General features: G+C 58.6%; 3 protein-coding genes across 4 annotated transcripts; 1 reads left to right on the forward strand and 2 right to left on the reverse strand.

Annotated features, from left to right (window-relative positions):
- Window positions 1-3,635: 3,635 nt before the first annotated feature.
- On the reverse strand, window positions 3,636-6,432 carry RPL28 (ribosomal protein L28). 2 transcript variants are annotated; one of them, XM_060288410.2, is made up of 5 exons: window positions 6,371-6,432; window positions 5,949-6,037; window positions 5,730-5,853; window positions 3,981-4,099; window positions 3,636-3,767 (listed from the first exon to the last, which is right to left on the reverse strand). In XM_060288410.2, exons 2-5 carry the CDS (start codon window positions 6,027-6,029, stop codon window positions 3,678-3,680), a joined length of 414 nt encoding a protein of 137 aa, XP_060144393.1. In that variant the 5' UTR covers window positions 6,030-6,037; window positions 6,371-6,432; the 3' UTR covers window positions 3,636-3,677. The 2 variants fall into 2 exon arrangements, with proteins under 2 accessions (XP_060144393.1, XP_060144395.1); XM_060288412.2 differs by lacking the exon at window positions 6,371-6,432 and adding an exon at window positions 6,203-6,343.
- Window positions 6,433-7,541: 1,109 nt separating this feature from the next.
- On the forward strand, window positions 7,542-11,510 carry TMEM238 (transmembrane protein 238). Its single transcript, XM_030852274.3, has 2 exons — window positions 7,542-8,423; window positions 10,825-11,510. Exon 1 carries the CDS (start codon window positions 7,880-7,882, stop codon window positions 8,414-8,416), a length of 537 nt encoding a protein of 178 aa, XP_030708134.1. The 5' UTR covers window positions 7,542-7,879; the 3' UTR covers window positions 8,417-8,423; window positions 10,825-11,510.
- Window positions 11,511-11,712: 202 nt separating this feature from the next.
- On the reverse strand, window positions 11,713-14,209 carry TMEM190 (transmembrane protein 190). Its single transcript, XM_060289387.2, has 4 exons — window positions 12,970-14,209; window positions 12,324-12,449; window positions 12,159-12,243; window positions 11,713-12,068 (listed from the first exon to the last, which is right to left on the reverse strand). Exons 1-4 carry the CDS (start codon window positions 13,151-13,153, stop codon window positions 11,870-11,872), a joined length of 594 nt encoding a protein of 197 aa, XP_060145370.1. The 5' UTR covers window positions 13,154-14,209; the 3' UTR covers window positions 11,713-11,869.
- Between the last annotated feature and the right edge of the window lie 427 nt (window positions 14,210-14,636).

Here is a 14,636-nt window from a genome sequence, read left to right on the forward strand (position 1 = left end):
ATAATAAACTGTTCAATCATGCAAGGAAGATTTGTGGGCTTGTCCCGGCCGGCCATGTTACAAGCTTTCTGCACATTTAACCACAAGGACCTTAGGAAGTAAGGTCTATTCATATGCACGTGTCACAGGCACAGAGGTTGAGAAGTGATGGAGCCCTGATGTATCTGAGGTATCCGTGAAGATGGAACTATAATCAAGGCCAGTCCTTCCCACGAACAGAGCACGTCTCAGCCCTGAGTTTCCACTGCTCGGAGTGACCTTGTGCGGGGTAGCTGCCAAGGGTGCGCCCTACACTCTCTGCAGACATTCCCCGGATTAGCACTGGAGACAACAGCAGCAAACTAAACCAAGATCTCTGCATCGCGGAGCCCTGAGGAATCAGACGCTTGAAACAACCTTATTGTTTCATCTGTAGGGAAACTGAGGTGCAGAGATAGTGACTCACGCAAGCGTAGGAACTGGCAGATGTGGAACTGGAGGGGGATGCTGTGGGTGGTGGGGGACGGGAAGGGTGCGGGCATCTCTCTGGGCACTTGCCTGTAATCTCACTGCCTCCTGGCCCCACTGTTCCTGTCGAGAAGCCAGCAGTTAGTCTTACTGCAGTTCCCTTGCACGTGAGGTGCTCTTCTCACGCTTTCCAGATTCAGTGTTTTTACTATGATGTGTCTGGGTATTTATGATTTTTTAAATCTTGTATTCTTTATTTGCTTTTCCAATTTCCACGCCAACATACATCACTTGCGAGAAAACAAAGTGTGCATAGATGGCCCCCCACACAAATCACACCTGCCGCCAAGCTCTCCTCCCCCAGGAGGGAGATGGGCAGCTGAGACCTGCTCCCTCCCAGCAGCCCTCTCCTGGTCCCCCTCACCGAAGTGCCACCCAGACCCCTGGCGTGGCGTCCCCAGCCCAGCCACCCTTGATGGCCTGGCCACCCGCAGGGCTAGAGGTCCAGAGACCGAGTGAGGCTGTGTTATGAGGAGGAAACTGAGGCCCCAGAAGGAGGTAGTTATCTTGGGGGTTCAGGTGACCAGCCGGACTCCACATGGGCTAAGGGCTTAGAGGAGCAGGGCTCTGGGGCAGACAAGGAAAGGGACACCATCTGACGACCGGCCGCCACGTGGGTGAGCAGATGCTCAGCTGTGTGCATGTGGTGTGCTGGGGTGCCAGGCTAAGTACTGCCTCACAGGACACACCCGCTAGACGGACTTCAGTGCTGTGGAGAAAAATGAAGCCGGTGTGGGGGTGGGTTTTGATTTTTAAGAGTGGCCAAAAGAGGGACTTCCCTGGCAGTCCGAAGTTTAAGACTTGGTGCTTCCACTGCAGGGGGCGCGGGTTCGATCCCTGGTCAGGGAACTAAGAATCTGGATGGTGGCCAAAGGGGACAAGTGGTCAGGAGAGACCTCACTGCCCAGCAACATGTGAGAGTAAGAGGCCCTGGCTCCCTGTGGGGAAGCACCTTCCAGACAAAGGAACAGCTAGTGCAGATGCTCCCAGGCAGAACCGCGTTCTGTGGGGGACAGCAAGGGGCTGGGCATCTGAGTGAAGATGGGCCCGACTAGCCAAGGCTAGGGGGCTGCCTTTCACTCGGAGTGGGATGGGAACCGTGGGAAGGTTTTGAGCAGATGTTAAGTCGCCTAAGTTCCACCTGGAACTAAGGATACCACTCCCCCTGGGTTGAGGACAGACCCCAGTGGGGTGAAGGTGGATGCTCCAGGGGAGGAAGAGGGTTTGGCAGGAAGCGATCACGTTCACAGCCACTGAGGAAGGCTGGAGCGGGCAGCAGGGTGGGAAGGGGGTCAGGAACTGTCCAGGTGTGTGGAGCTCCTGGGCCCCAGCACAGAGCTGTGAAGTGGGGGCAGGGTTGTCGTCTCTGCACAGGGTCCTCAGGATGGCAGAGACCTGAATCCTTGGCCCATGGCATAATGCCTGGCACATAATAGGTGCACAGGAAACACACCAGGAGCAATGATGTGGGTGACCTTTACCCATCTGAGCCTCGGTTTCTACATCTGTAAGGCGGGGATGACACCTGCTTCATAGCACATCTGGGGTAGTCAGAGAAAACAGCCACTCCTCAAGTGTACATGTATGTACGTGTGTACACACGCACGCCACAGGCCCATCTGAATAGTTAGAGACGCCATCCAGCTTGTCATAGGCTTAAAACGCTACACCAACAGCTAATTACCACACTTACCTGCATTCTTTAACCCAGGGGTCCTCAAACCCTGGGCCGTGGACCAATACTGGTCCGCAGCCTGTTAGAACTGGGCTGCACAGCAGATGAGAGGCAGAAAGCAAAGCTTCATCTGCTGCTCCCCATGGCTCGCGTTACTGCCCGAACCATATTTCCCTCCCCCAGTCCCTGGAAAAATGGATTTCCATAAAACCAGTCCCTGGTGCCAAAGAGGTTTGGGACCGCTGCTTTAGCCCACTTAATTCTGACAAGAGGCAGAGCTCCAGTTACTTGCCCAAGGCCACACAGCTAGCAGCTGAGCTGGCAGAAGGACCCAGGCAGGTGCCCAGTGGCAGTGCCTACAAGGACCACGTCTCGGTTGTAATAAACACAAGGAAGCAACTAGGAGAACCGACGTTAGACCCAGCGGTCAGAAAAGACCTCTGAGGAGACAGAGCTGTGCAGCCTGGGGTAGGGCTGGAGAGAGGCTGCGCTGGAGCAGTCAGGAGCAGCTGAGGGCAGTGGGGAGGGCAGTCACCTGCTGAGAACAGGAAGCAGGTGAGGGACGGTGCTGCAGGGACGCTGGGCTCACCCCCAGTGCAGCAGGAGGCAGAAACACTTGGCCAGGTGGGCTCCTCGCCAATAAACGGCTGTTTAAGGACATGCCTGCTGGCAGGAAGCCTGAGGCTGCCACCTTCCTCCTGGGTGGCGGGTGCAGCTTATGTCCCCCTCTCCCAGGTGTGGACAGAGTCCCACAGGCTTCTGGACTCAGGAGCTGCACTGGTGCCCGTGAGTGCAGTTCTGGGCCCAGACCAAAGGCCAAGGCATGCTGAAGGCCCTGTCCACCCCCAAGTCCTAGGATGCTCACTTCACACCTGCAGAGCCCCCTGGAGAGGCCGAGCTGCCCCAGGACCCACAGTGGGAGGGGAGGGCCAGCCTGCCTCAGGCTGGAAGAGGCTGGGGTCCCAGACAGCAAAGACCCAGACTGTAAATGCTTCCTCCTTCAAAGGCCACACTGCCAACACTGCTGTGACACGGGCCACAGAACTATACAAAACAGAAGGTGCGCTGACCCTTGGTCTAGATGCCCACCCCTCAGGAACCTTAAACTAAATGTTAAAAAATCAAAAATTTCCACTTAATGTCTCTCTTGAAGCTTTGTCATGCATCAGCAGAGTATGAGATCATGCTGATTCTAGATTTTACTTAACCTGCAGTTCCTTTTTTTGCGGTACTGGACAATCACCTCTGAGCGTCGAATGTAAAAATTCACACCAACGCCAGCCCTCCGTGATGGGCAGAAACGATGGGCCAAGGACACACACAAAAGCTGGGGCTCAGCTCCCCCACCTGGACCTGGTCCCTCCAGACTCAAGACACTGGGACGACTGTGTGCTGCCGGCTGGTAGGGGAGCCCCTGGGGACATGGCCTGGAAGGCAAGGAGGTTGCGGCAAGTCAGCTGACAGCTTTATTGCATTAGGGAAGGGGACAGATTGCTCAGGAGCTCTTGGTGGGGCGGGTCCGCTTCCTCTTCACCATCACAGGCTTCTGGCTGCGCAGGATGGCGCTGGCTCTGCGGATGGCAGCCTGGGAGGCGAGGCGGCCTCAGGTCACCCACCCCACCAGCTGTGCCCCCCACCCCCACATGCCTCCCAGATGGGCAACGTTCCCTCTTCCCCAGAGCGCAGGTCCAGCTCCAGTCACCAGAGGGCCGTCCTTCACAGCACTGGCCAGGCTCCCTGGGTCCCCACTGTGTAGTTGCCTCCACCACCTGGCATCAGCTCTCCAGCCCCCACTCACCATACGCAAATCCGGGCGGTACTTGTTCTTTCGGATCATGTGCCGGATGCTGCTGAGGGTGGCCCGGGCATTCTTGTTGATGGTGGTCCGCACATAAGAAGTGGCCGGCTTTCGCTGGCCTGGTGGGGTGGGGAGATGAGGAGCCCCAGGGGTCAGACGGTCTGGACCTTTGGTGCCCACCCCTGGGGTGAGGGCACAATCCCACCCAGAGAACCTGAGTGCCCTGACTGTGTGAGCCTGGGAGGCAGCCCCATCTCCAGGCATCAACTTACAGGACAATGACGAGGACGACCACAGGCCAGGCCCTGCACCTGTATAGGCGTCTCCTCCCCAGCCTGTCCCTGAGACACAACACTGTTCATCTCACTGGACAGAAGTGGAAGCAGACGCAAAAGGACCAGGACTCCCTTGCCCAAGGTCCCATGCACAGTTGTGTGACTCCAAGGAGAGCCTGGGCGAGGTGGGCACTTGGCACCATGCTGACCAGGTGGCGAGCGCTCCCCAGAAAGCAGCTCTGGCTCCTCTCCCTTCCGCACCCTCCAGGGCCCTAGCTACCCGCTCAGCAACAAGTGTCTAAAACGCCAAGCTGTGAGGCTGGGGTGATGTGGAGCCACAGGAGGACCAGGGTAAGAAGAGTCCTAGGGAAAACACCTGCCCATCACCTGTGCACAGGTAGAGTTGGACTCCCCTGCCCAGGATAAAAAGGAAAACACCCCCTTTATTGTGCCAAAGAGCTGATGGGGTCCCGGCTAGGATCCTGTGCTCCTGGGTTTCCCCCCAGATGCCAAGGTCCCTGTACCATACTGGGGATTTGATGTTAGCCTTCTGACCCCAGAGAAGAGCCCATGTTACCTCCTCAGGTCAACCAGATTCCTGACAGCCGAGGAAAAGCCACCCAACAATCCAAGAAGGGAAAGCAAAGTTTTTGGGACCCAGCGCACCAGACAGGGTTCTCAAGAGTGTGGGAACCTGAGAAGCCCAAAAGCATAAACAACTGGTTGCTCCCGGGTCTGTGCTTCTGGGAAGGGAGGTTAACCGCCTTCCTCCTGAGAACAGAAAGCAGCAGATGTGGCTGCTGCTGTCAGTGAACAGGACACAGGGCTCAGAACCCAAAGAGAAACCGGTCCTAATCAGGGATCCGGGAAAAAGCTCATTCCTATCTGTTAAAACCCACTGCCCATCTACAAACAAAAGTGTTGCGGGTGTCGTACCATGACTCAGCTATTACCAAGACACACCCCTGCCTCCCCTTGACCTCCTCTAAGAGTCTAAAAGAGCCTGTCTGTGCCTGAGACACAGGGAAGTGGGATGCTGAGCGCCCCATTCTGAGTCCTTGAAGCCAGAATGGGAGCCAAACTACTGCTTCAGACCCAAGCTGTCACTTCCTATGCGGGAGCCAGAAGGCGGCTCCCCATCTGTTTACCTGAATTTTCCCACCGGTGGAGACAGACTTCCACCTGCTTCAAGGATTTATTCTGAAAACATCATCAAACCGTGCAACCCTGTAATTTAACCCTGACAAGCACCCAGCGGACTTCAGGTGCTTTTAATTTCTCCACTTTTTAGATGATAAGCTCACATACCTGGTGGGCTAGCTTGGAGAGGAACCAGCCCCCCAGGTAAACGTCCTGACCCCAGGAATCCTCCATTCAATAGCAGAATCACTCCCGCGGCCCGACAGTAAAAAACTACAGCCCCCTGCCCCGGATGGGGGTCTGTTGCCTGGGCCCAACCAGGGCAAATGCTCACCGGATCTCCGCTTCATGACCACCACGACCCCTTTGCCGTCCGCCGCCGGCTCCACGCCCACAGTCTTGCGGTGAATGAGCCCGTTGTAGCGAAAAGAGTTGCGGGCCTTCAGGTTATTGGGTTCCTGGGAAGAAGGACGCAACGCGGTCGTTAAGAGGAAGGGGGCACAACAATCGTAAAGGTCCCTCCCTCCGACCCAGCCGTCGGGGCCCCGCTTACGGTGCTGTATGTCTGCTTATTCCTCTTGATCAAGAAGCTGGAGCAGTTCCGCACGACCATCCACTGCAGATGCGCGGACATGGCGGCAGCTGCGGAGAAAGGGGCGCGGGAAAACGTCAGGGGCGCAGCAGGCCGACGCCGGACAACAGAGGAAGGCTGCATTTGGGGACCTGGCGAATGGGAGCACCGCGTGGGCCGAGGGCGCCTAGAAATTTGCCAGGCGGGGCTGGGCGGCCTAAGGTGGCGGCGCTAACCTGGGCGGCCGAGACTAACTGCGGGGGACGAGAGATGAGAATCCACAGCGACCTAAGGCGGCAGGGCCGGGGTGAAGCCAAGAGCGCGAGAGGCGCAGTGAGAAAGGCAGGCAGGGGCACAGACACCCGATGGCAGGCGCGAGAAGCGATCACGCGGACGCAACTCACCTCCTCTCGCGGCGGCAGCCGGATACGGAAAGAGGCAGGCGGGGGGCGGAGCGACGCCTTTAATAGCAACACGCATTTCCGCTTCCTCTCAGGGTACGCGCGCGCCGTCGCCTGTCCCCGCCTCCTTCCGCCCGCCTCCGAGGCAGCTCGTTCGGCTATTTCCTCCAGTCAGTCTCAAACCGTTCGGGGACTTTCGGAACTCTTCGGCTGCGGACCCGAGGGCGTGTTCTCGACGCGGAGTTGGTACAGTTCCGAGGGCCCTTCGTGTGTTTTCGGAACTCCACGGCTGGATTTCCGAGTGTGTCCCTTTCCAGAAGTCCCAAGTCCCCTTCCTCAACGGCTTCTCTCCAATATTGCCACTCAGAGCTTGGCACAGGATGGGTGCTCAATAAACATTTGTTTTATGAATGAACTTGTTAGTGCGTGAACTATTTAAACCACACAGGGACTTCGGGTGCTTCCAGGTTCTTCGTAGACCCTCGGCTATTCCCGACGAAGGCAGCAGGCTCGGTCGGACATTTTCGGAACTCTCCTGAAACACTCTTCCGAAGGGCGGCCGGCTTCCCTCTTATTGGCCCATGCCCGCTTCGAATCTCTTCGGAAACACTCGGTCTCCATTCGGCCACGTTCGGAAACCTTCGGCTAACCCCGGGAGCTCCCTCTCAATTCGCCCTCCCCAGTGTCCTCTTAAGCTCCTGCACTATTTCGAGTCTAGAGAGAAGCCGGGCGGACCCTTCTCGCAGACTGCCACCCATTTCCTCTAAGGGCGAGGTGTGTTTGGAGGAAAAGAGATTTGCCTGGGAAAGGTCTTGGTTTCTTTAGGGCCTGCATACCTGTTCGCCCAGCTTATTTCCTGTGCCTCGCGGACTCCGGCCCTATTCTCCCCCTCCATTCCGCCCTATGTCACACCCGTTACACTTTAGGGAAGTTTATTTTCTGTTGTCAGGGTCCTCTTTAAGGGGCAGGAGCCTCGCCTGATATACCTCTGAGTCCTCAGCCTCACCAGCACAGGGCCTGGAGAGACTCCAAGTGAACAGAAGGAATGACGGTGCTTTATGTCACCTCCATTAGGGCACCTTGAGTTGTGATTACGTCCAGAAACTCCTTGAGGGCAGGGGCCTTGTCTGGCCCATCTCTGTGCCCTTGGACTTCGCCGTAACGAGTCCTGACAGTCCAGAGGCCCCAGGAGAAATCTGAGCAAACAGGAATGTTGGGGTTTGCCCTGCTGCCTCTATTAGAGCCCCCCGGATTTTCACCATGCGCTGCTTCAGGCTCCTTACGATGCAGGGGCCCTGGGCCGCACTAATCTGTGCGCCCAGCTGCCCCCAGCCTCGGCTTCTGAGGGCCAGGGCGCCCTCGGGCCGGGCCCGTCCGCACCCAGCCCAGCTCAGGTGACCAGGCGGGTGCCGGGCACACCTGGCGCAGTCCCCTGACCCCGCCCCGGACCGGGCCGCACCCGGAACGCGGAACGCTCTCCGTCGGAGCCAGCCGCTGCGGTGGAGCAGGTCCATGGCGGCGGTGTCGGCGGTGTGCGCCTCGCAGGGGCCCCCGCCGGGCGCACCGTCCCCGCCGGCGGGCGCGCCTGTGCCCGCGTCCGGCCTGGGCCGCTGCCGGTTGGCGCTGCTGCTGGCCGTGGCGATGGACGTGGCGGGCATGGCGGCGCTGCTGACCGGCGTGTTCGCGCAGTTGCAGGTGCGCGGCCGCGACTTCGGCGACCTGCTCATCTACTCGGGCGCGTTGCTCGTCTTCCTAAGCCTGCTCGGCTGGATCCTCTGGTACACCGGCAACATCGAGATCTCGCGCCAGGAACTAGAGCGCGACTACGGCCTGCGGCCCTCGGCGCTCGCCCGCCTCGCGCGAAAGCTCTCCCGCCGCTGGTCGGCGCCGGCTTCCTCCTCCGCCGGCCGGCGCGCCGCGCCCAGCTCCTGGGGAGCGCGCCCCGCCGCCCGCACGCCCCAGCCGCCCGCCACCGGCTCCCGCCGCGTGCGCCTGCAGCTCGCCGCGCTCGAGGCCGGGCCTGGGGCGGCGTGTGCGAGCAAAGAGTGAGCCCGAGGTGAGGGGCGGGGAGGCGGGGAGCGGGGCGGGGCAGAGGGGAGAGGTGGAGGGACCGAGGGACAGGGGGGAGATGGAGGGACAGCGGGAGAGATTGAAGGACAGTGGGAGAAATGAAGAGACAGACGGAGAGCTGGAGAGGTAGTGCGAGGGAGGGAGGGAGGGAGGGAAGGACAGAGGGGAGAGATGGAGAGACATCAAGGAGAGATGGAAATGGAGAGGGAAAGGTGCAGAGACAGAGACAATGGGGAGAGAGAGACAGGTAGAGGTCAAGATTGGAAGGCAGAGAAGCAAAGACTAGCAGAGACCCAGAGGATGAAGACCTAGAGACAGTTGGCATGGGTGCAGACTGAGGAGAGACAAATGAGACCCTGCCCTCAGACGTGCGTGAGGGCTGGAGAGTCACCTTTAGCTCCACCAACACTTGGAGATTATTCGTCCCTGTGCTCCAGTCCTCAGGTGCACCGAGTCCTACTTCCCATTTAATCCTCCAAGTGTAACAGAGTCTCTGAGGTCTGGAGAACAGGGAGGACACTGAGGCCCCAAAAGGTGCCACCTCTTGCCAAAGGGGAGGTACCTGTTGCACTCTCCAGAGTGCACTCCTCCGCCAGAGACCTGCTGTGGCTCCCTGTTGCCCTCTGGTCAAATGCAAGCCACTCGCTATGTGTGTGTTTGCCACATCTCAGCCCCACATCTCCTGCCTTCTCTGCAGTTAGAATGACCTCCCTCAGTCCACGATGGCCAGGCTGTCTCACACCAACTGGCCTCTGTCCATGCCTTCACCTACACTGGGGGTGCCCTTGTTGTCTGCACTCCACTCAGAAAACTTACCAGGTGTCTTCAGATCCAACTGAACTTCAGTGCCTTTCTCTGGGTCTTCACATTGTCTGAGTGACCCTTGTTATTGCTTGTATCACTGTGTGTTGTATGTGTGTGTGCTGATACTTCTCTCCCACCCAACAGGGAGCCCCTGGAGGGTAAGACCTGGGTCCCTGGTGTCTTTGTTCTTAGCATGCCCCAGCAAAGAGTGAACTCAGGAAGTCAGAGGTTGAGGATCCGGTGGGTGGATGGATGGATGGATGGATGGATTGGGTTGATGAATGAGTGGATGGATAGATTGATGGATGGATGGATGGGTGGATGGAGTTGTGGGTGGAGAGGTGGATGGGTGAGTGGATAGAGGGATAAATGGATGAATTGCTTGATGGATAAATAGGTGGTGGATGGGTGGCTGTAGTTGGATTGATGGATGGATAGATGAGGGTTAGATGGTTGGATAAATTGGTTGATGGATGGGTGGGTGGATGGATGGATATGGTGGGATTGATGCTGGTAGATGGGTGAATGTGGGGTTGTATGGATGTTTGGACAGATGGGTAAGTAGATAGATGAGAGGATAGATGGGTTGGTGGGTGGGTGGATGGATAAGTGAAACAATGGATGGATGAGTGACTGAATCAGTTTCTCAAATGGAGGTTACATAAAAGAATTAAATTCTAATGCCCTAAGACATTCTTTATAGGTGACGAATTAACTTTCCTTCTATGCATCCAGAAGGACAGTAATATACCCTTTTTTTGTGAGAATTTTGAAAATAGTCCAATCATATGCTATGTTCTGTGGTTCAGATGAGGAAACAGTTTATGCATAGATGAAGCATGAGCTAACACAAAATTTGGCATACAATGCAGAAATAACCACCTGTGGTTAAAATTACCCCTGGGAACACTTTACCTTGCCCAGAAGTCTAACACAGCTGGGTAGACCTCTGCTGCTAGAACCACTTGCCAGAAACTGGCCAAGCTGACCGGCCTGTAGGCCGCTCTTAGAAGGAAAACGGGCCTGTCCAAACACAGGACTCCATAATGGCAGGGTGAGGTGATTCCAGCCCATGAGGGACAGAGAACTGGAATTTTAACAGAGGGTCCTGTAGGTCCTGGCTCTGGTCACTTCTCTCTGCCTCTGGGACCAAAATTAGTTGAGAAGATGTGCAGAGCCAAACCCATCCTATGTCATTTCTCCCCCCATTTCATCTTCTCTGTCTCTGCCTGTCTTTCTCTTTGTCCCTGTGTCTGTTTGTCTTTTTTTATCTTTGTGCCTCTATCCTTCCCTCGACATATTTGTCTCCCCCTCTCTCTTTTTTGTGTGTAAGTCTCTCCGTCTCTGCCTTTCCTTGCCTCTCATTCCCCACCTTGTACCACTGAGTTCCGGTGAGTTAAAGGCACAGTCGCTGCCGCAAGTCAGGGCACGGAGTAATGAAGGAGCCAATGAGCAAGTGCGTCAGTCAATTGTGAGGGACTGAAGCAGGAGGAAAGGGCTCCTTCTCCTGGGTGGTGGTCCTGGGATGCAGGGATACACGCAGGGGTCCTGAGCAGCCACTAACCCCATCCTCCCTCCTACAGACGAACGCATGGCCACACCTGTCAGGACACGATGGAGATGTGCAGCTGCCCCATCGCCATCTGGCTGCCAGGATGCCTACCTGTCCTCCATCTATCCTCCCCTGGATAAAGGGCTCTGCCTCACTGTGCTTCATATCTGTCTGGAGAGGGACGGCACTGGGGCAGGGGTGAGGGAGGGGCTGCCCAAGCCCTTGGGGACCTAGGAGCCTAGCTTCACGCTGTCGCCTCATGGAGGGGGACAGGAGTGGGGGGCAAGGATCTCAAGCCCAGACCCACCCCCTGAGTCCAGACCTCCCTCAGCCCAGGTTCCTCTGTTAGTTTGAGGTCCCCAGAGATGCAGACAGAGGGATGAAGACTTGCAAGATATTTGTTGGGGACATACTTATGGAGGGTAGGTTGGAGTAGCTCTGTTACCTGAGAAAGGAGGGGCGGAGGAAAGGACTGAGCATGATGAGTCTTCAACTGTAATGAAGTTCCAGGAAAATTTCCGTGCCACCACTAGGGAGTCTGAGAGCTATAGTCGTCTGGCGTTCGTGGGAAGCAAGGCAAATGCCTGCTGGCCCAAGGGCGGCAGGATCCCAAGGGCAGGCAGCAGAGGCTGTCAGGCAGCGGCAGAAGGACAGCTGAGGGGCACGGTGGTCCATGTCCCCCCAGCCCAGCTGCAGTCCCAGCCCAGGCCACCCACAACTCACCCCAAGCCCCTCAGTCCAGACCCCCCATAATCACAGCCCAGGACCTACACTCAACTCAGGACACCCATCAGCTCAGGCCTCCCCCGATCAGCCCAAGTCCCTCTCAGCTCGGATCCTCCCCACTTACCCCTGGACCCCAGATGCCCGTCAGCTCACACCCTCCATGATCACAGCCCAGGCACCCCCCAAAACACACACACACACACACACTCTCTCTCTCTCTCTCTCTGCCTCCGGGTCTTATCCGTCCCCTGCTTCACGTTTCTCAGAAAAGAGACCATGCATCTCTGCTATATCTGTATTGAGGGATCCCTCCAGGGGTGCCCCTAATCTTCCTCCTCCCCTGCTTCCGTTTATTCGCCCCCTTCCGTGCCCTCCTCATCAGTGCCCCCTGAGATGTCCAGGGCCCCCTCTGTGGGCATGCTGCCAATGGATGCCATCTTCTTTTCGCTCGGTGTCCGGTCCTTGGGTAACAGAGAGACGGTCTGGGACAGGTTGCACTTGCCCTTCATGAACCACGGCAGCCGCAGCATATCCCGTCGCTTGGCCCACCTGGCAGGGAGGGGACACCCTCAGCTGTGCCGTCCACCTGGCCCCGCCTGCCAGGGCAGGGGAGCCCCCCCGAGCCCCGACCCCACTCACCAGAACAGGCAGATGCTGGAGATCAGGAAGAGGAGGCCTCCGCACATCCAGCCGAGTGCCCACATGTGCTTCCTCTGCATGTTTTCTGCACAAAGCAGGGAGCCATGAGACTGAGGGGTCCCTGCCACCAGCCCCCCCCAGGGGCCCCGGCTCCCCGGCACACACCATCCGGCCGCTGGTGGTAGCAGACCCCGTTGCGGTAGCAGCATCGTAGACGCAGACAGAGATTCGGGTTCTCAATTGCCACCTGGCCCCCACAGCTCTCCCGTTCCCAGACATCTCCCTCACAGCCTGGGGACCAACGCGAGAAGCAGCTTCCTCACAGAGCCTGACCCCAAACCAGGCTCTGGGGCTGCCGGCCTAGTGCTTACTTCGTGCTGGACCCTGGACTCCAGGCCCCCAGCCCCTCCCCCCTCAGACCCAGGGGTCCGGGCCCCCAGCCCCTCCCCCCTCAGACCCAGGGGTCCAGCCCCCAGACCCCTCCTCCCTCAGACCCAGGGGTCCGGGCCCCCAGCCCCTCCTTCCTCAGACCCAGGGGTCCAGGCCCCCAGCCCCTCCTCCCTCAGACCCAGGGGTCCGGGTCCCCAGCCCCTCCTCCCTCAGACCCAGGGGTCCGGGTCCCCAGCCCCTCCTCCCTCAGACCCAGGGGTCCAGGTCCCCAGCCCCTCCTCCCTCAGACCCAGGAGCCAGGCCCCCAGGCCCTCCTCCCTCAGACCAGGGGTCCAGACCCCAGCCCCTCCTCCCTTTAGACCCAAGAGTCTAGTCTGGGCTCCTTATCCCCAGGGGACCCAGGGTTTCCTCCACTGCTCACTCCATGGATAGAAGAATCCCTGGATTCCATTCCCATCTGTGAAAGAAAAGAGCGGTGTTGGGAGGCTGTATGGAGGGTGAGGAGGGCCTCTGCTCAGCTCTCTGACCCTCTCATCAGCCCCCTCACCTACTGAGCCCTGCATTAGCAGGAAGAGGCCCAAAGCAGGGATCCCAGACCCCACCATGTCGCCTCCTCAGACTCCTGGGGCCTCTGTGGGGAGAGACCTTGAAGGCCATCACCCCAGCAACCGGCTCGCCCCACCCGCCTGCCCGGCTGGCCCCCAAAATTCTAAGTTCTATTTCTAGGGAGCCCCCTTAGCAATTGGGAAGAAAGAAGGGGGGGTCACACTGGCCTGGTCACACCTGGTTGCTAGGGAATTGCTTCCTTAGCAACCAGGTGGAAGGGGCCTTGTGGGTGGGATGGGGCCCTGGCATTAGAAGAGCCTCCTTAGCAACCTGCGTAGAAAGCAGGTGGGAGTCTAAGAAGTCTCCTCCCAGCCAACCAGGGGACCCAAGGAGTGGGCACCCCGAGACCTTCTTGCCAGGGAATCCCTCTGCTTAGTGAACATTCCTGAAAGGCAGCTTCAGGTGACCCAAATGTTCCTGAGACCTGGTTGCCAGGGAGTCTTCACCCTAGCAACCAGGGGCAGGGGGCCTGAGGCCCAGAAGACCTCACTGAGCCCCATTGTTAGGGAGGCCCCCTAGCAACCAGGAGACCTAAGAGGGCGATGAGAAAATGGGGGTCAGGCCATAGGCCAGAGCTCTTGCTCCAGAGTCCCCTGGTCCCAAAGGCATCCAGGCCTCCTGATGGGGAGGGCCAGGATCCGAGAGGTCTGAGGCCCCAGGTGGTGGAGAGGGGACTCATGGGAAGGGAGCCCCTTCTAGCTCGGTCTGTTTCCCCCTCTGCAAACAGGGAAATGGGTCCGACTGGGATCCCCAAGCTTCTGGTTTGGTCCACCCCAGTGGTGGGGGAGGAGGTCAACTTGGGGGCTGGGGTGGGAACATGATCCCTCACTCTCCCCTGAACCTCCACTCAGCTTTCCAGCCAGTGAGGAGGGGACTCAGCTCTCCTGGGGCGGTGTGTCTTTGTGCCCAGATCCTGAGTCTGAGGGAAGAAGGGCTGGGGGTCTGGACACTTGGATCAGAGGGAAGAGAGCATTTGGGGTCAGGACTCCCAGGTCTGAGGGAGGAGGGGCTGGGCATCTGGACCCCGGGGTCTGAGGGAGGAGGGGGAAGGGGACTAGGTCTGAGGGCAGCTGTCCAGGAGTCCAGACCCCATTTCTCAAGAAGCCCTTTGAGGCTGCCTCCCGTCCTACCCATCTCCCGTAAACATCCTGGTGGGTGCTGAGTGGGCCCAGGGTTGCCTTCGTCAGAGATGACACAGGTCCGAGGGGCTCGGCAGGGGGCCGGGGGTGGGGGTCAGAGGGGTTGTGGGGCTGAGGCCGGGCAGCTGCTGACCGTTTCCTGTGTCAACATCATCTGGACCCACTTCCCAATTCCCGGGATTCCTCAGGGATCAAGGAGGGGGTGGGGGGGCGGGGCCGCAGGGCCCTGGACCGCGGCTTGGGGCTGGGGGGGCCGCCGTCACGGCCCTCACCACTAATGACAGGTTTGGGCCGCCTCTGCGGCCCGCCTGCCCCGTCACCCCCCAGGGGCCAGACAGGACCC

This window comes from Globicephala melas, chromosome 19 (genome assembly GCF_963455315.2).
Source record: "Globicephala melas chromosome 19, mGloMel1.2, whole genome shotgun sequence".
In the NCBI taxonomy this organism is placed as follows: Eukaryota; Metazoa; Chordata; class Mammalia; order Artiodactyla; family Delphinidae; genus Globicephala; species Globicephala melas.